This window comes from Thamnophis sirtalis, unplaced genomic scaffold (assembly GCF_051295495.1).
Source record: "Thamnophis sirtalis isolate CommonGarterSnake01/CBP01778 unplaced genomic scaffold, rThaSir2_p1.2 scaffold_4, whole genome shotgun sequence".
Classification (NCBI taxonomy): domain Eukaryota; kingdom Metazoa; phylum Chordata; class Lepidosauria; order Squamata; family Natricidae; genus Thamnophis; species Thamnophis sirtalis.
The window spans coordinates 1,037,315-1,056,029 of NW_028261384.1; the positions used below are offsets into that span (position 1 = coordinate 1,037,315).

An 18,715-nucleotide genomic window follows, 5' to 3' on the forward strand; every position below is an offset into this window, starting at 1 on the left:
AGGAGTCTGTAGATATTTTCACAGCCCTCTTTTTGACTCGGGCAGTGTACAGGTCCTCCATGGAAGGCAGGTTGGTAGCCATCGTTTTTTCTGCAGTTCTAATTATCCGTTGAAGTCCGTGTCTGTCCTGTTGGGTTGCAGAGCCAAACCAGACAATGATAGAGATGCAGATGGCAGACTCAATCATTCCTTTGTAGAACTGAATCAGCAGCTCCTTGGGCAGCCGGAGCTTTCTGAGTTGCAGACTATTTTTTTTTTGTAAAAAAAATTGTAATTGTTTTTTTAATTTTTTTTTAATATTATAGAATCTAGAAACTTGAAGGTTGTTACTGTGTGGTTTAGTATTGCAAGAGGTGGTGGTATAGGAGGGTTTCTCCTAAAATTTACCCTCATTTCTACAATTTTGAGTATGTTTAGTTCAAGATTGTTATGGTCGTACCACAAGGGGTAGTTGTTCAACCTCCCATCGGTATGCAGATTGATCATCTCGAAGGAGACCAATCGCTGTTGTATCATGTGCAAACGTCAGTCCATTAACACGAGATGCAGTCATGGGTATTTAGAGAGAAGAGAAGTGGGAGAGAAGTGGAGAGAGCAGACAGCCCTGGGAGAGGAGGTGGGGGGTCCTGTGCTAATTGTGCAGGGATCTGATGTGATTTTGCTTAGCTTCACCCGCCGCTTCCTGTCTGTTAAGTTTTGTTACTTTTCCCATATGTTTCATTTGTTGACGTTCATCATGTCTTCTGTGTAATGAGGAGCATCTCTGTTCCCTGACACCAGATCATCAATCTTGGACATCAGTTGGTCCACCTGAGCCTTTCTTTCTGCCCCTTTGGCCTCGTTGTCGAAACTTAGGAACCGGTTCCCACATTCAGCAACATAATTCCGCAGGTTTTCATCTGAACTTATGATGTTTTCAAGAGATTTTCCTTCCGGGAAATCTTTACGGGTGAACAAGAGGATCATGTAAATCTTGGCATTAGGGCCAAAAATCTCATGGATCTGCCGATCCAGCTTGTCCTTCTGCTCCGGGGTTAAAGGAACAGGACGCATCACCTGCAGAATGACGTGAGGACCTGGGGAACAAATCTTCACGCACTTTCTCACTTCCTGATTTATATCCTCCGCTGCAAGAGAGGAATGGTAAAAGCCAGGTGTATCCACAACCACAACCTTCCTGCCTTTCAGGTGCGTCTCCTCCTTTTGGCATACTTGTGTTACAGACTTAGATTCCCCACACTCAAAGACTTCGCTCCCCAGAATTGTGTTTCCCGTCGCACTTATCCCGTTTCTGCTTTTGCCCACCAGGACGATCCTCCGTTCAGGCCCTGCAAGCCAAAGGGGAGAGGAGAGAAGAAGGAGACACACTCAGCAGCGTAAAGCCATCCTAGCCTTTCCCTCCACCCAGGAAAATTGCTTCCACCCCACCCTGCCACCCCACCCCCCAGGGCGCAAGACTTTACCTCGGATGCCTCCAGCCATTTCCAGACACATCGCACAGCACACAACTCGGGAGTTCTGTGTGAAAAGCAAAGCAGAATCAGCCAAAGGAGAAGCTGCCTTGTTGGAGGTTGCCAGGAATTCTCCTCCCCCAGAAGTCACAAGCATGAATTGGAGGGTTAAAAAAGCACCCCCCTCCTCACTGGCCTTGAGGCTGACCCATTTGATCCTTCCCCCAATGCCCCCTTTCCTTGAGATCCTGCACTTTGAGGGTTTCCAGAACGAGGGTGGGTGGATGTTGATGTCCAGAGTGGCTGTCAGCTTCCCAAAGCTGGTTCCATGGAAGGGGCCTTGTTCTCTGGGGCTCCAGCTGCTCCTGCTGCATCTCCAAATCGTCTCCGAGGGTCACCCCGGGGTTGCCCCAAGTGGACTTCCTCTAGGTTCCCTCCAGCCAATCGCTCCTTGACCTCCCAGCTGCCCCTCCAAGGTAGTCTAAATTGAATCCTTCCTGGGGGGAAGGAGCCTTTGGTGGGGGCTCTTTCCTGCATCCCCTGCAATCCTGGGCAAGCAGCCTGTGCTGAGAATATGGACTTGAACCCGTGCCTTTCCTCCCCACCACCTCATTTTACCCTTTGGGAACCTCCTCTGCCCCATGGAATTTCTCCCTGAGCAGGGAGTGGGGGGCAAGGACCCTTGCACACACATTTTGGGAAGGTCCCCTCAATTCCTGTAAAATCCTGCAGGAGCTGTCAGACTATTCTACTCGTTCCTCCTCCTCCTCCTCCTCCTCCTCCTCCTCCTCCTCCTCCTCCTCCTCCTCGTCCTCCTCCTCCTCCTCCTCCTCCTCCTCCTCCTCCTCTTCTTCCTCCTCTTCTTCTTCCTCCTCTCCTTCTAGTTACCTCAGCAGGCCTCCCCGTGGGAAAGTTGTAAGTGATCGCCTCGCTCCATTGACCGAGCCCTCTTGGAGTCACAGCTGCACATCGGAATTGGTACTGAAGATTTAGGTGGACATCTTCCAGGGTGAATTGGTCCTTAGGGCCTTCGGTATTGAGAACTTTCCAATTCTCATCTGTAATCCGATACTCCACCTGGTAATTGGAGACTGAAGGCTTCCCAATGGCTGCTGGATCAATACTGATCTGGAAACTATTTGGGTGCAGTTGCTCAACCTTAAGAGGTGGAGGTCTTCTACGAGCAGCTTCCAGATCCTGACGTTCCTTGAGGACATCCATGGTCATGGTTAAACTTTTGGTTTTCAGCTTCGGTAATGAGTCAAATAAATCCTTCATGCTCTCAGTGTTCATTTTCCAGGACTTTTCAGCAGCAACATTATGGCTTCCTCTGTATTCTTGGGGAGCAAAGAAAGCTGAATTGTTGAATCTGAAGTACCGATGGATTTCTGACTCATTCTGAGCACCTGGCAAATCAAGCACCTTGCCATCCTGCAGATCAGATGGGGGGCCCCCATCTGCAAAGGTGATCAGAACGTTATCCATCACGTCTTTTCCCAACATGGAGATCATGGAATCAAAGATGGGTTTCTGGGCGTGAGTTGAATGGGCCACAAAGCAGATGGCATCAATATGGTCAATGCCCTCTGGGGTGGAGAAAAACTCCAGGAGTTGCTTCTCAATCAGGTTGTCTTGTTCTGTGTCTCTTGGGTCTCCAAATTCTGGAGTGTCAATGATTGTGAGAGAATAGGGAATTCGGAAGCCCTTCTGATGGTTCACCACGTAGGCTGTGACTTTAGACGTCCTGCTTCCAGCTTCACTTCTCTGGGTGGTTTCATGAATGAGTTTGAATCTGAAATTATCTTCCCACCGGACACCCAGAATATAATTCATCATCCCGTTGATCAGAGTGGTTTTCCCACTCCCTGTTGCCCCCATCACCAGGATCACTTTATGGGGCACTTCCAGGTTCTCCTTCCCAAGCTGGTACAACAGAGAGGAAGTGGAGACATCTGAGGAGACTTTCTCCAGAGGAAGGGTGAACAGTAATGGCTGTCTGTCCTCCATCAGGGAGCTTTCCTGACTGAAATGGTAGACTATGTTGTCTACACTTTCTCCCTTTAGTGATGTGGAGACCTCCAATTCCTGGCTGGGGACACTCAGAGCTCCATTATCACACACAGTAGACACCCGAATTCTATACGTTGTATGGGGCTTTAGGCCTTTAATGGGATAAAATTCTGTTTTTCTCCCACTACCTTTTTCAGTCCATTGATCTTTCCCAACTCCAGCCTCCACCATTCTGTATTCCACCTTGTACTCCTTGACCACAACTCCTGAGGCAACGATGCTGGGACTCATCCAGACCACAGAGATGACAGAAGATGCTGCAGTGACCATTCTCAATTTCTGAGGAGGGCTGGTGGGACGGGTCTTTATGGGTGGGCTCAGGTCACTGGATTTACTAAGGCCTAGCTTGCAACAAGCAGCGTATTTGAACTGGTATTCTGTGTTTGGAGGCAGATCTTTCAGCAGGAACATCTCCCTGGCGTCCTCTGTCTTCACGGTCTTCCATTTTTCTTCCCCTGCAACCTTGTACTCTACCAGATAGCTGGAGATCGCAGCCTTTCCATATTCCGCTGGCTGAAACTTCAGCTGAATGCTGTCGTGCCTCAGTTCACTGACCAGGAAAGGGAGAGGTTTTGAGGGCAACTCAAAGTTCTTGCTTACCAGCTCTCCATCTTCATAAAGATATACTGAGGCTCCTGGGTTGTCCACATCTGGGAGAGAGGCCACAACAAAGCGGACCTTCTCATTGGATTGGTTGACGTTGAAAAAGTCTCTGATGGATTTGGCTGCTCGGCGAGCATTGCGGGTCCCCTCCTTGTCCTCAAACCAGGCCGGGCCTTTCTTCCCCTCAGGAGGGGAGTTTGTGGACTTAAGTGATTCTTGTGATAATTCCTTCTGTAAGCTCAAGAGAAATGACTCGTCTTCATGCAGAGAAGTAAATATGAAGGAGACAATATATACATTCCCGGGTTCAAGAACTAATTCTTCCATCTTGTTCTGAGATGAGATCACTTCTATATTAGTTAGAATAGTCAGATAAGATTTGATAAAGTTAATTTCTCTTTTTTTGGTGTTTAGAAATTCACGGAGTCTTTCGCTGTTGAAGGGAGATTGGTTGACAGACCTCAAGATGTCTACCACGGTCCTTTCCTCCTGCTCTCCTCTCCGGATGGAAGGCAACACTCTGGCCAATTTTTTATGGAAAGTCCGCCTGTGTTGTTTGCAGAGATCCTTGAACTGCTGGATTTTCCTCTTGATCTCAGGGAAGGCCTGGGCAGTGTCATTCCTGGCTAGATCATTACTTTGCATCTGGATTTCATTGAGTTCCTCCAAGATCCTTTCAGTATCAAAGATCAAAGATAGGCTGATCTCGCGGACCATCTTAACTGCAATGGAGTGCAGCTTGCTCAGTGGGTAGAGCCAGACCTTCATAGGCACGGCCTTCTCTCCATCTTTCCCTAACATTTTTGGCAGAGTTTCATAAACTTTCATGGCATCTTGGAAAGTCACTGGATTTTTCTCCAGAGAAAAGTCTCCGTGGAATTTGCAATTAATGTTGGAATTAGTCTTTTTGATTTCATCTTTTAGTTTGACGTCTCCTTCTCCCATGATTGATATAATCTTCTTGATTACAAACTGGAGACTTCCTTGAATATCTTGTACTGTCTCCGTTGAAGTACGCTCTTGGTCAAACACGAAGAAAGCCTGGGCTCCATACAGGATGGCAGTGACCACATGGGTGGCTGTGCCCTGCTCAAAGACGGCTGGGTAAGAGATATTTTTGTTTCCTAGTTGACTCATTGTCAGCTCTTCATACTTGGTGGTGGTTTTGTACTGAAGGGTGACTCTGGCATGTTCCTTGGACTTCTTGGTGTTGTGAAGATATGTAGCCGACCCCCCCACTTTAATCAGTCCCCACAGGAAGCTGGCCTTGAGGTTTATTGAGACCTCCAGGGCGGAGGCCTTCTCATCGATGCTGTCAGACATAATGATTTCTGATGCTATGCTGGGCTGAGGCTTGATGTTCAGGTCCTTCTGAAGAGAACTGTAGTCCCAAAGGGTGACCCCTGCATGGAACAGAAGAAAACAGGGACATGAATTGAACACTGTCTTCCTAAACAACTGCAGCTGGATAGAGAAGCTCCAGAGAGGTGGGACAAAGGAGACAATATTTTCCCTGGAGGGTTCCATCATTGGTTCTGTCCAGCCATCACCAGGGAAGCCCCCTGCCCGTTTTTCAAAATACCAGGATCTCCAAAAGCTTTCGACTGAGTAAAGGAATGGGAATTGCTATGCACCTACGGATCTCAAGGTACATCTCCAATCCCAGGAGAAAGTGTTTTTCATCAGGGGTTCTGAGCAGAGGTTCGGCTGTACCAGTAGTGGCGGAGGTGAGAGGCTCCGCCCACCCACCTGGACGCTCCTGCACATGCGCAGGAGCACGCGTAGATGCCCCAGTGCGAGCGAACCAGTAGTAAACAGGTTAGCAACCCACCACTGGTTCTGAGGCATGTTTTCTGTTCAAGTCTGCCCCTCCCAGGAAAGGCACCCGCCCCACAACTTGAGAATTACTCCCCTCACTTCACCACTCTGGGGGGGATTTCGACTCTTTCTTAAAGCCATTTTTCAAACGGCTCCGTGTAGGAACCTGCCATTTAAGTGGACAACAAATTCTGTCATTGCTTCATTCTTTTTTGCATATTTACCTTTCCTTCTTAAAAGAGAATTCCCCTAGCTGCAGCCTGCTTTTTCCTTAAGGTCATTAATATTGTGGAAATTATTTTTAAACTTTTGGTTTTAAAATTGTTAAAAGGACTCCTTGCCCCATTTGCAAGTGGATGAAGCTTCCAGTCTCCCTCTGGGCGAAAAGCGAAAAGGCAGAAGCAGACGGAGGTAGAGCCATGAGGGGTGGGGGGAAGGCGATCCCAATGCGCTACCCATTCTGTCCCACCATGTCGCGGTGCACCAAGTCAGGCACCCCCACAGGACGTCGGGATCCCCTGTGACCTGACGAAAGGGCGAACGTCAAAACTGCGCCCGACTAAACCGCGTCGCTAAAACCATGACGTCATCAACGCAGCAACAACAGCGCAGAGACAGAAGGGCGCTTTACAATAGCGCATCGACAGAAAGCCAATTTAACTTAAGGTAAGGGTTAGGTTTAGGGTTAGGTTTAGGGTTAGGTTTAGCATTACGTTTAGGGTTAAGGGTTAGGTTTAGGGTTAGGTTTACTTTTACAGCACGCTTCTGTCTCCGCGCTGTTGTCGGTGCGATTCAGCGCTCATTCGTCGGAGCGCTTTAGAACACGTGGTTTTATCACCACGGTTTAGTCGGGCAGGGTTTTGTCGTTCACCCTTTTGTCGGTGAACCGGGATCCCCTACCTCTCCCCTGTGCCTCTGCCTGTGCCTGCTGCAAAGGCATGAGTTATGTCGAGCTGGCCACACCCATTCTGGCCATGCCCCACCCCACCCCTTGAGGTCAGACACAACCCTGATGCGGCCCTTAATGAAATCGAGTTTGAAACCCCTGCTCTGTATGTTGACGGCAGCAAGTCCACTCTATCCATAGAAATGGAAGATCACCTCGATCTCCACACAGGACGAACGGCTTCAAAAACTAGCAGGGACGGCTACCTTGACAGAAGAAAAAAAAATACAAATACTTTTATTTTTACTGGTACGTGGAAACCACTTCTGGACTTTGTGCTCGAGGTGGGGAAAAAAAGGGAAAATTTAATTTTGGACTTTACCAATGAGATAGATTCGTTGTTAGTGAATTGGCTAGTTTATAAGATTATGTAAAAGTAAAAAAAGTTGAGCTTTGATGTTCATGTTCAATTCTACTGCACCAATGGGAGTTGGAAGTCAATGGCTTTTCTTTTCTTCCCCACCTTGCTTTCCCCCACGTTTTCCTTCCCTAATTTTCCTATTCTTCACTTTTGTTTTTCCTTTGTATCTTATACTGTGAACTAATGGAATTCACATTTTTTTTAAACTGAAGTGTTCCTGAGCATTGATGGCACTGCCTGCCTCCCTCCCTCCCGAGACCCCTCTGTGTCTCTTCCAGTTCTTACCTGAGATCAGTTCATCCTTGTAACAATCGTACAGCATGCCCAGCTGGAAGGGGCGTCCCAGGGCTAGGGTCACAATGGTCTCCTCTGCATGCACCATGCTCAAGTTGTGTGTGTGTCGCTGACGATTCTGGGGCCCTGCAAGAGAGAAGAACCTTCTGGAGGAGGCCGCGTCTGACCCACAACTCTCTTTTAAGGGGCTGCAGGATGTGAGCGCTGAGGTTTCAGTTTCTGCATGGGCAGAGTTGCTGGTCATGGGGGTGGGGGATGAGCAAGGGTCCCTCTGGACAGAGCAGTGGGGCAGTGGACAGCTGATGGCTCCACCGAAGCCTGCTGGGGTCCCCAAATGGCCAGCTGCTGGGGCAAGGATGGGGTACAGCGGAACAGGCATTTTGGGGGCAGAGGAACTACTTCCTGGTCAGGATCACACCCCTTGAGTCATAAATCCCTCTGGGATTGGTTGGCCCCCATCAAAATGGACGGGCCCCCTTAAATGATATTTAGGATTTGAATAACATCCTTGTCCTTCCAGTCTTATTATTGTTTTAGGTGGAAGATTTAGAACCTCGAATTATTGTCGCTTTGAATGTATGCTTAAATCTGAGCCAATGGGCGCCCTGGAAACAGTGAAGGACTGGCCTGCAGTGCCTCTGCCAGGGAAAATGGATCTCGGGGAGGCTGCACGCGGTCCTTCCAAGCTCCATTTTCCGTGGCGGAGGGTTGCCAGAGACCATCACAGCTGAATACGGAGCTTGCAAGGCAGTGGTGGGTTCTGGATCCCGTTGCAATCGGTACGGTTGCAACAGGGCCCGGTGTCCACTACATGAACGAGTGCACGCGGGTGTCCGTACCTCTTGCGATGTCTCTGCGTCACTCCAGCTGCTCGGCAGAGCGCTGCACAGGTGCGCATGTGCGAAAGTGCCGAAGAGCACAAATACAGGTAAGGAGCTCGGGCGGGCGGGTGGGCCCTCGGGGGCACCGTACCTGAATGGTACCCGATGCTCCAGGCAGGCACCAGTACGCCCATACCGGAGCATACTGCCTACAACCCACCACTGTTGCAAGGGCTGTGTGCCCCCATCTCCACCAATCTGTTTTTTCTGGTAGAGGGTTGCAGGAGGCCATCGCAGCCAAAAACGGAGCTCGGGAACCCGTTTTTGCTGGCAGAGTGCTCAGCCACCAAAGGTGCCCCCGACACGTGATGTTGAGCTGGCAACATCCTCCCTAGCCATTCCCACCCTGGGCCCCTGAGGTCAACACAACCCAGATGTGGCCCTCAACAAATTGAAGTTTGACACCCCTACATTACATAAACACGATGGGTGCAATTTCTCTCTGCACCAGTAGAGGGCGATGCAGGGTCATGACTCACTTTCCCCAGAGGAAAAAGGGATGCCTTGGTGTTGAAATTGGGGATTTTTTTGGGGTGGAGGCCGGAAAGGGGTGATGCAGAGACCTTCCTTCTGTCTCCTAAAAATAGGGTCCCTGGTGAGAATCAGGTAACATCTCCAGGTTGTCTATATTTGGGGGGGGGGGGAGGGGAATAAAGCCAGCCAAGAATGTTTCTGTGCATACACACACACATTCGCACACTCAAATTCACACACCTGCCCACTTTCTCCTTTTCCCCTCAGTGCTGGGGCTTCAGACAAGGTCTCCCTCCCATTAGAGGCTTTCAGGGAAGGAGGAAGAAGAGCAAAGACAGGTTTGTCTCCAGGCACCAAGCCCCTCCCATTCTCTCACACACACAAACACACATGGATGGATCCTTTTTGGAGGACCAAGTGACAAGCCACCCAATCAATCAGAAGAAATAGACAAACTCTTTGCCAACCCGTTAACAAACCTATGTGGGAAGCACATCACAGTAGTAATGGGAGACTCTAACTATCCAGATATCAAAGGGGAGGCAAACTCTGCCGCGAGTGGGAGATCAAACAGATTCCTATCTAACCTAGCCGGCAACTTTATCATCCAAAAAGACGAGGAGGAGGCAACTCAAAGTAGAAATATATACTGGACTTAATTCATACTAATAGAGAAGAAGTGATGGAGGGAGTTGAAGTTACCGGAACCTTGGGTGAAAATGAGCACGTCATCCTGGAATTCAATATAATGCAAACACAAGAAATAGAAAATAATCCAACCAATGTCTTAAACTTTAAAAGAGCTGGTCTTAACAAACTCAGAGAGAGCCTAGGAAAGATTCCACGGATGAAAAGCCTAAAGGGGAAAACAAGTCAAGAAGCGTGGGAAACTCTGAAAAATGCCACCGTAAAAGCCCAGACCAGCACAATACCACTGAAAAAGAAAAACAAGACATTCAAGAAGAACTCTGCATGGCTGCACAAAGGTCTCTCTGACAAACTAAAAGACAAAAAATACAATTAGAAAAAAATGTAAAGAGGGACACATAATTAAGACTAATTATCAGCAGATAGCCAGAATATGCAAAGATGGTCAGGAAAGCAAAGGCTCAAATGAAGAAAGACTTGCAACAAAAGTAAAAGATAATTTTAAAAAAGTTTCTTTCAACATATAAACAACAAGAAAAAAATTAAGAAAGTTATAGGTGCACTAAAGAGAGAAGATGGCAAGGAATAGATAGTAGGGAGGAAACAGAGCTGCTTAACTCATTCTTTGCATCAATCTTTACGCAAAAATAAATTATAGCCCAACATACAAAAAAAAAAACCTAATGCAAAAGACAAACTACAAATAAAAAATAAATAAAATAAGCAAGAAAATAATAAGAGAACGCCTATCTGGCCTTGACGAATAGAAATCACTGGGAACTGACAGATGACATCCCAGAGTTCTGAAGGAGCCGGCAGTCAGAGCCACTGCACCAAATCTTTCAAAAATCCTGAAGCACAGGGAAAGTACCTGAAGATTGGAAAAGGGTGATTCCCATCTTCAGAAAAGGGGGAAAAAAATAGAAAAATAGACCCAGGAAACTACAAACCAATCAGTCTAACATCAAAACCTGGGAAGATCCTGGAAAAGATAATCAAAAAAACAGATATGCGAGTAACTAGAAGCAAACAAAGTTAAAACTAGTAGCCGGCATAACTTTGTTAAAAACCGATCATGCCAAACCAATCTTATCTCATTCTTTGATAAAGTCACTAAATTATAGACGGATGAAATACTGTGGACATAGTATACTTAGATTTCAGTAAGGCATTTGACAAAGTAGACCACAACCAACTTCTTGGTCAGCTAGGAAAATGTGGAACAGACAGCATCACCCCAGAGGAAATTGTAGCTGGCTGACAATCCGTACTCAACGAGTAATTCTTAATGGTACTACATCCACCACCTGGAAAGAAATAAGCAGTGGGGAACCACAAGGCTCCGACTCAGGTGCTCTTCAATATCTTCATCAATGACTTAGATGAAGGAATAGAAGGGGAACTCATCAAATTTGCAGATGACACTAAACTGGCAGGAATAGCCAACACTCCAGAAGACAAGCTCAGGATCAAAAAAAGATCTTGACAGACTTGATCAATGGGCCCTCTTCAACAACATGAATTTTAATATGGAAACAAGGAAAGTTTTACATTTAGGCAGGAAAAATCAAAGGTATAAGTACAGATTGGGTGAGATCCGGCACAAAAACAGTAAGAGGGACCTTGGAGTCCTAGTGGACGATCACTTAAATAAACTTAAATATGAGCCAGCTGTGTGCAGCAGCAGTAGCCCAAAAAGCTAATACAATCCTGGGTTGTCTAAACAGAGGCACAGAATCAAGATGATGTGAAGTATTACTGCCGCTTTATAAAACCCTAGTCAGAGACCATATCTGGAATACTGCAACCAATTTTGGTCACCATACTCCCCCCCCCAAAAAAGATGTTGAGACTTTGGAAAAAGTTCAGAGAAGAAAAACAAGCAGGACAAGAAACAATGGATGGAAACTAACTAAAGAGAGAAGCAACCTGGAATTAAGGAGAAACTTCCTAATAGGGAGGACAATTAACCAGTGGAACAGCTTGCCACTAGAAGTTGTGGGCGGCTCCATCACTGGAGGCTTCTAAGAAGAGACTTGACAGTCACTTATCTGAAATGCTACAGGTTCTCCAGCTTGAGCTGGGGGCTGGACTAGAAGACCTCCAAAGTCCCTTCCAGCTCTATTCTATTCAGATGTTCAGGTGAAGCCTTGTCCTCGCCCAGTTCCACTTCGCTGCTAACTTGGGGGGGGTTGACACCTGGGGGGCTCACCTGGTTGGAAAGATCTGGAATCCCTGGTGGAGGGTGGATCTGCTGGTCTCCCTTGCTTCTTCTCTGCTGGATCTCCTGGTCCTTGGAACCGCTGGTGGAGTTTGTGATGGAAACAGGGGTTTATAAAACCCTTTGAAGCAATCAGCGTTTCCTGCCACAAGATTGCATCTCATCCGGTCTTCTGGGTTTCCTATCTTAAAAAGGGTCCATGAAACGCGGGGAGGGGATTTCCTCCCCATCCTTTAAGGTCTTCTTGGGCGTCTGGGAGGGTGGAGGAGAGAAGGGAGGAAGCAGAGGATCTTCTTCAAAGCGGAAAGCCCCTGGGAAACCCTCAGGTGCCCAACCCTCTGCAGCTTTGCAAGCGGGGGATGGAGAGCTGCAGCTCACTTCCTCCAATGGTTGGAGCCCCCCACTCTGCTTGTCCAGCCCCCAGTCCAAGGGAATGATTAAGGAAAGCCTTGTCTTCTGCTTTCTCTTCAGTGCACTCCGAAAAGAAAAGAGGAAGGACCAGGGAATAAACTCTCATCTCCTCTTCTGAAACCGCCTGACTGTTTAATTATTCACATTTAAGTCTGTTTGCTTTGCAAGGAGAGAAACAAGGGGTGTTTTTCAGCAATGACCTTCACAACCATCGAGCAGAAAGGAGCAAATACCCCTTTTCGGGCCTTCAGTCCCCTATGCAGACATTTCCAAGCTGGGCGTCTTTGTAAGACTTGTGGACTTCAACTCCCAGGATTCCTTAGGTAGCATGGCTGGCTGGGGATTTCTAGGAGTTTAACAGATTAACAGAGTTGGAAGGGATCTTGTAGGTCATCTAGTCCAACCCACCACCCAACCAAGAAATCCTCCACTGTTTCTGACAGATGGCAGTCCAGTCTCTTCTTGAAAGCTTGCAAGGATGAAGCTCCCACAACTTCTGAAGGCAACTTCTATTCCATTAGCTGATTGCTCTCACTGTTATAAAATGTCTCCTTATATCTAAGTTGAATCTGTCTTTGATCGGTTTACCATCCATTATTCCTTGTCTAGCCTTCAGGTCCTTTGGAAAATAGTTTGACCCCTCGTCTCTGTGGCAGCCCCTCAAATATTGGAAGGCTGCTATCATGTCTCCCCTGGTCCTTGTCTTCACTGGACTAGCCATGCCCAGTTCCTGAAATTGTCCATTGTATGTTTCAGTCCCCAGTCCCCTAATCATCCCAGTTGCTCTTCTCTGCACTTTTTCTAGAGTCTCAAGATCTCTTCTATAGTTTGGTGACCGAAACTAGATGCAATATCCTAGGTGTGGTCTTACTACTAACGTTATTTGTCTTGATTGCATCCCTCTTTTAATGCAATTTAGGATTGCATTGGCTTTTTTTTGGCTGCCGCTGAACAATGTTGGCTGATATTTAATTGGTTGTCCACTAAGACTCCCAGATCCACAAGTCTTCAACTTGCCAACTTGCAGACCCCCTGCTCCATAGGGTTGGCTCTATCCCTAGGGAAATTGGGCAATGTTTCCTCAGAAATGGAGTTCTGCAATCCTTCTTCCTCTCTCCTTGTCTTCACCTGCTGCTCGCTGGTTCCTCCTTTGTTAATACCCCCGTCAGCCTCACTTCTCTGAATCTCTTCCTTTGCCCCTTCTCCTTTCTCTACCTTTCTCTCAGGTCTCTCTGTCTATGGAGATTCTCCATCATCCAGGTCATGGTTCACTCTTGTTTTTTCAAGAGGCAACTGGATTTTCCGATTATTCTTTGAGAACATGTAGCTTCTCATTCAAGAACTGACGTGGGAGCTGAAGAAGCTTCTTGGGTGAGAAGCGAAACATATACAAAGAAAAATCAGAAAGTACAGTTACCCCTGGAAAAAGCATCTTTAGTACCCTCTGGTCTCTCGCTCTCTCATTCCGTTTCCCTCAAGCCACTCTCTCAACCTTTCCCTCGGAGAGAGTTGGAGTTAGATCTTGAGCCTAATGATTGGCTCAAGCTCCCTCTCCCTTCCCCTCAGGTCTCACAGCACCCCTCTCCCTTTCCCTCAGCCTGTCTCTTACCCCCTTTCCCTCAGTCTTCCATTCCCCCAGGCCTCTCTCTGTAACATTTTCTGGATTGCTTCCGTAGCGAAAGGTTGAAGAAAAAAAGAAAGAAAGAAAGAAAGAAAGAAAGAAAGAAAGAAAGAAAGAAAGAAAGAAGAAAGAACTAATTTGTTGCGTGTTACAAAGACTATACTTGTTAATGGGGGCTCTATCAAAATTGTCAACTTATACTTTCCCACCAACCTCTCTTTCACCCTCATCAAATGCCATGTGAAGGCATATAAAATGTAATGATAAACCCGATACATTCAGGATTTTAAACGACAACGCACACAGGCTTCACTGACCAGCAGTGAGGCAACATTTCAGGATAACTTTTGTTTTAGGCAGAAGATAAACCGAACACTCCTGGGAGCAGCATAGCAAGAAAACGAGAGGATAGCTGAGAAGACCTTCCCTTACTCCACCAAATAATGCAGAGAAAACAAATGATACAAAACATTTGCTTTCGGAGAACTAAAACAGCCTCTAAAGCAGAAGGAAAATGACATAAGATTTTCCTCAAAAATCCAATCAGAGCTTCCCCCTGATGTACTAACATTCTAGAGAAAACGTGTTGCAAGCAACCGCCCGTCAGTTTGCAACAGATACAAACATTGTTTACCAAAGTCTCAAATTTGCGGATGACATTCAGTTGGAAGGAATAGCCAACAGTCTAGATCAGTGATGGCTAACCGTTTTGTTGTTGGGTGCCAAAAAAGTGAGGGCACGCACGCGATAGTGCCCGGGTGTGCTGGAACTCGTAATGCAAAGCAACCCCATGTTTATGAACTTCTGGTTGGCCCATTGGACCCATTTTTTGCCCCACCAGGTTCTGGAGGCTTTCCTGGACTCTGGGGAGGGTGAAAATGGCCCACACTGGAGCCTCTCCAGAAGCCGGAAATAGATTGTTTCCAAACTTCAGGTTGGCCCATTGCGCCCATTGTTTTTCCTTCCCCAGGCTCCAGTGGTTTTCCTGGCCTTCCAGAAGGCCGAAATTCAACTGTCTGGTGCCTACATGCGCATTGGAGCTGATGGCTTGCATGCTGGCAGGTATGGTTCCATGTGCGACCTATGGCACGTGTGGCTCAAGATGTCTCTCCATTTCCCTCAGTCCTCTCTTTACTGTTCCCACAGGTCTTTCTCTCTACATTTCCCTCAGGGCTCTCTCTCTCTCAGCCTTTCTCTGAGGCCTCTCTGTCTTTCTCTTGGGCCTCTCTCTCTACTTTTCCCTTAGGCCTTTCTCTCTACCTTGTCCTCAGTCTCTCTCTACCTTTCCCTCAGGCCTCTCTTTCTGTCTCTCTCTCTCTATGTTTTCCTCATCGTCTCTCCCTCCCTTTCCAAAAGGCCACTATCTCTGACTGCCATTCCTGCAGGGCTCTCTCTCTCTCTCCTGTTCCCTCAGGCCCCTCTCTCTCTACGTTTCTCTAAGGCCTCTCTCTCCAATTCCCTCAGGCCATTGGTGGATTCTGGATCCCGTTGCAACCGGTACAGTGCAATGGTGCCCGGCATCCACCACATGAAAGCATGCAGCACACTCGCACACATACACAGCGCACATATGTACTTACCACCTGCGATGCTCTGCGACACCTCCGTGACACTCCAGCGGCTTGGCAGAGCATTGCACTGGTGCTGTAGGTTCCGTACGGAAGCTCCAAAGAGCTCAAATACCGGTAAGGAGCATGGGAGGGCAGGTGGGCCCTCCAGAGCACCGTACCGGAATGGTACCTGATGCTTCCGGCAGGCACCGGTACACCCGTAACGAAGCATACCGTTTGTAACCCACCACTGCCTCAGGCCTCTCTCTCTAACTTTCCATCAGCCTCTTTCTCTCCCTTTCCTTCAGGCCTCTCTCTACCTTTCTCTTCCATTCCCTCAGGCTTCTCAACCTTTCCCTTGTGGCTGCCTCTCTTTACCTTTCATTCAGGCCTCTCTCTACCTGTCCCTCAGCCTCTCTCTCTCCCTCCCCCTCAGCCCCTCTTCATTCTTTCCCCTCATGCCTCTCTCTCAGGTTTCAGGTTTCAGGTTTATTAGATTTATATGCCGCCCTTCTCCAAGGACTCAGGGCGGCGTACAACATTAAAAGAAACACATAATACAAAAGTTTTTGTCGCGTTGACCGATGATCTCTGGAGAGCCAGGGATGGAGGCCATGCCTCCATCCTGGTGCTCCTTGACCTCTCGGCGGCTTTCGATACCATCGACCATGGTATCCTTCTGCGATGACTGTGGGAGGTGGGGGTGGGAGGCGCTGTTTTACAGTGGTTCTCCTCTTACCTCTCGGACAGGTCGCAGTCGGTGTTAGTTGGGGGGCAGAGATCGACCCCTAGGCCCCTAACGTATGGGGTGCCGCAGGGTTTGGTCCTGTCCCCTCTTCTTTTCAACATCTACATGAAACCGCTGGGTGAGATCATTCGATGGCACGGGATAAAATACCACCAGTATGCGGACGATACTCAGTTGTATCTGTCCACCCCGTGCCAACTCAACGAAGCGATGGATGTGATGAGCCAGGGTCTTGAGGCTGTTAAAGACTGGATGGGGGTCAACAAACTTGTGCTCAATCCAGAAAAGACCGAGTGGCTGTTGTGTTTCCCTCCCACGAATTGGACAAGTGTTCCATCTCTCAGGCTGGGGGGGGTCAAACTGTACGCCCCTCAGACAGGGTTCGCAACTTGGGAGTCCTCCTGGACCCACAGCTGACCTTTGAACATCACTTGTCAGCTGTGACCAGGGGGGCATTTGCCCAAGTTCGCCTGGTGCACCAGTTGCGTCCCTACCTGAACCGGGAGGCCCTCACAACAGTCACTCGTGCCCTTGTGACCTCTAGGCTGGAATACTGCAATGTGCTCTACATGGGGCTGCCCTTGAAGAGCATTCGGCGACTTCAGCTAGTCCAGAATGCGGCCGCGCGAGCGATCGTGGGTGCACCTCGCTTCACCCACGTAACACCTATCCTCCATGAGCTGCACTGGCTGCCTGTTGATCTCCGGGTGCGATTCAAGGTGCTACTTATCACCTATAAAGCCCTTCATGGTATTGGACCTGGGTACTTGAGAGACCGCCTACTGCCAATTACCTCCACTAGACCGATACGATCGCATAGATTATGCCTCCTCCGAATTCCATCATCTAGCCAGTGTAGACTGGCAACTACCCGGAGGAGAGCCTTCTCTGTGGCTGCTCTGACCCTCTGGAACGAACTCCCCATGGAGATTCGGACCCTCACCACCCTCCAGTCCTTCCGCGCCGCTCTAAAGATCTGGCTGTCCCGGCTGGCCTGGAGTTAAGATTCTAACCCCACTCGAATTGTGTGACTGTTGCGTTTTTAATAATGATGTATTGTCTGTATGTTAGAAATTGTTTGTCCTCCCCCCCCCCCGTTTTTTGAACTGTGAGCCGCCCTGAGTCCCCCCAGGGAAAAGGGCGGCATACAAATAAAGGGAAATACAAATACAATTTTTAAAAAATTAAATAGAACCCAATTAAAATTGACAATGAGATTTTTTTTTAAAAAAAATTCAAATTAAAATTAACAGTGAGCAATAATTTATTTTGTTTTGTTCAGGCCAGGCTGGCTTGCTGGAAAAGCCAACGTTTTTTTCAGTCTCCCCAGGCTCCAGAGGCTTTATAGGAGCATGGGAGGGCGAAAACAGTCTACCCCGCTCCCCCAGAGGCCCTCCGGAGGCTTCAGGATCCTCCCTGAAGCCTCAGGAGTGAAAATAACAGGCCCTTTGGGCAAACCGGAAGTTTGGCTTCCGGTTTGCTTGTAGGGCTGGTTTTAGTCCTCCAGAGCCTTCAGGGACCTTCAGGAAGCTTCCCTGAATACTCCAGAGGACAAAAAAACGACCCTTCGATCAAACCAGAAGTCACTTCTTTCCACTTGGTTGATACTGATAATGATTATTAATTTATAATGAGTTAATTATATTAGTACTTAATCATTATTACTAGTAATTAAAATGAATGATTATTAACCCTGATAATAATGGTACCTTATTTCTCCAAAAATAAGACAGGGTCTTATTTTTTTTGACTCCTGAAATAGGCCTTATTTTCGGGGAGGTCTTATTAGTTTTGAGGTGCAGGAAGCGGTGAGCAGGGTCACCTCATGGCTGCTGCTGTGTTGCAATATTTTCAGTGAGGGCTTATTTTCGGGAAAAAAGGGTAACACTCCACAGCCCATTTGCCTGACCCTTGTCGGGAATCCATGGCTGCTTTAAGCAGAGCCCCTGTTTCAGCAGGTGGGGGTTTCAAAGGGGAGTCCTGGAGTATCCAGTCATCACCCACTACTAATAATGCAGCTTTTCCTCCCCCTCTTTTTGATTGCTGGGAGGGGGAGCAGGGGGAGCCCTTTGCAAAGCATGGGGAAGAGAGAAGCAGAAGCGCAGCCGGCTTTTGTAGACGGAGGGCTGGGAGACCTCAGCCCGAAACACCCTTTGTGACTTAAAAACCAAGGGGAGAAATGCTCCATTTTGCATTGAGCACCCTGCCTGTTTACTGAGGCTGAATGAGGCGGGGGCTTTTTCAGTTTCTCCCCCACCCCTCAATCACTTGGTCTCCTGGCAGTGCAGGCACACGAGTCCACTTTCGCTTTCCTGCTGTTTAGATCAGTGCCCCACAACCTTTGGGGCACCAGAGACCAGTTTTGTGGAGAGAGGTTTATCCTGGACTGGAGGGACCGTGGTTTCAAGGGCTGCCTGTATCCCATGGATGGGGCTTCACTCGTTTGTGCAGCCCAGTTTCTAGCATACTGAGGACTGGTTCCAGTCCACGGACCGGAGGTTGAGGATCCCTGGTTTAGATGCTTTTGCTTCCTCAGTTCCTTGGATTGTAGAGGGGAGGGGAAGGTGCAGGGAGGCCTTATGGTTTTTGAGTTTTTCATTGGAGGTTTTTAAGGAGAG

At 48.0% G+C, this 18,715-nt stretch overlaps 1 protein-coding gene across 1 annotated transcript; it reads right to left on the reverse strand.

Annotated features, from left to right (window-relative positions):
- Positions 1-295: 295 nt before the first annotated feature.
- LOC148045701 (uncharacterized) lies at positions 296-12,193 on the reverse strand. Its single transcript, XM_087712263.1, has 5 exons — positions 11,759-12,193; positions 7,535-7,669; positions 2,340-5,527; positions 1,464-1,518; positions 296-1,328 (listed from the first exon to the last, which is right to left on the reverse strand). Exons 2-5 carry the CDS (start codon positions 7,629-7,631, stop codon positions 718-720), a joined length of 3,951 nt encoding a protein of 1,316 aa, XP_087568389.1. The 5' UTR covers positions 7,632-7,669; positions 11,759-12,193; the 3' UTR covers positions 296-717.
- Between the last annotated feature and the right edge of the window lie 6,522 nt (positions 12,194-18,715).

Excerpts from the sequence above, each read along its gene's own strand:
- LOC148045701 (XM_087712263.1), bottom strand. The coding sequence starts at position 7,631 with ATGGTGCATGCAGAGGAGACCATTGTGACCCTAGCCCTGGGACGCCCC. Across the intron at positions 1,519-2,339 it reads CCACGGGGAGGCCTGCTGAG|AACTCCCGAGTTGTGTGCTG; the intron begins GTAACTAGAAGG and ends CTTTTCACACAG. Across the intron at positions 1,329-1,463 it reads AATGGCTGGAGGCATCCGAG|GGCCTGAACGGAGGATCGTC; the intron begins GTAAAGTCTTGC and ends TTTGGCTTGCAG.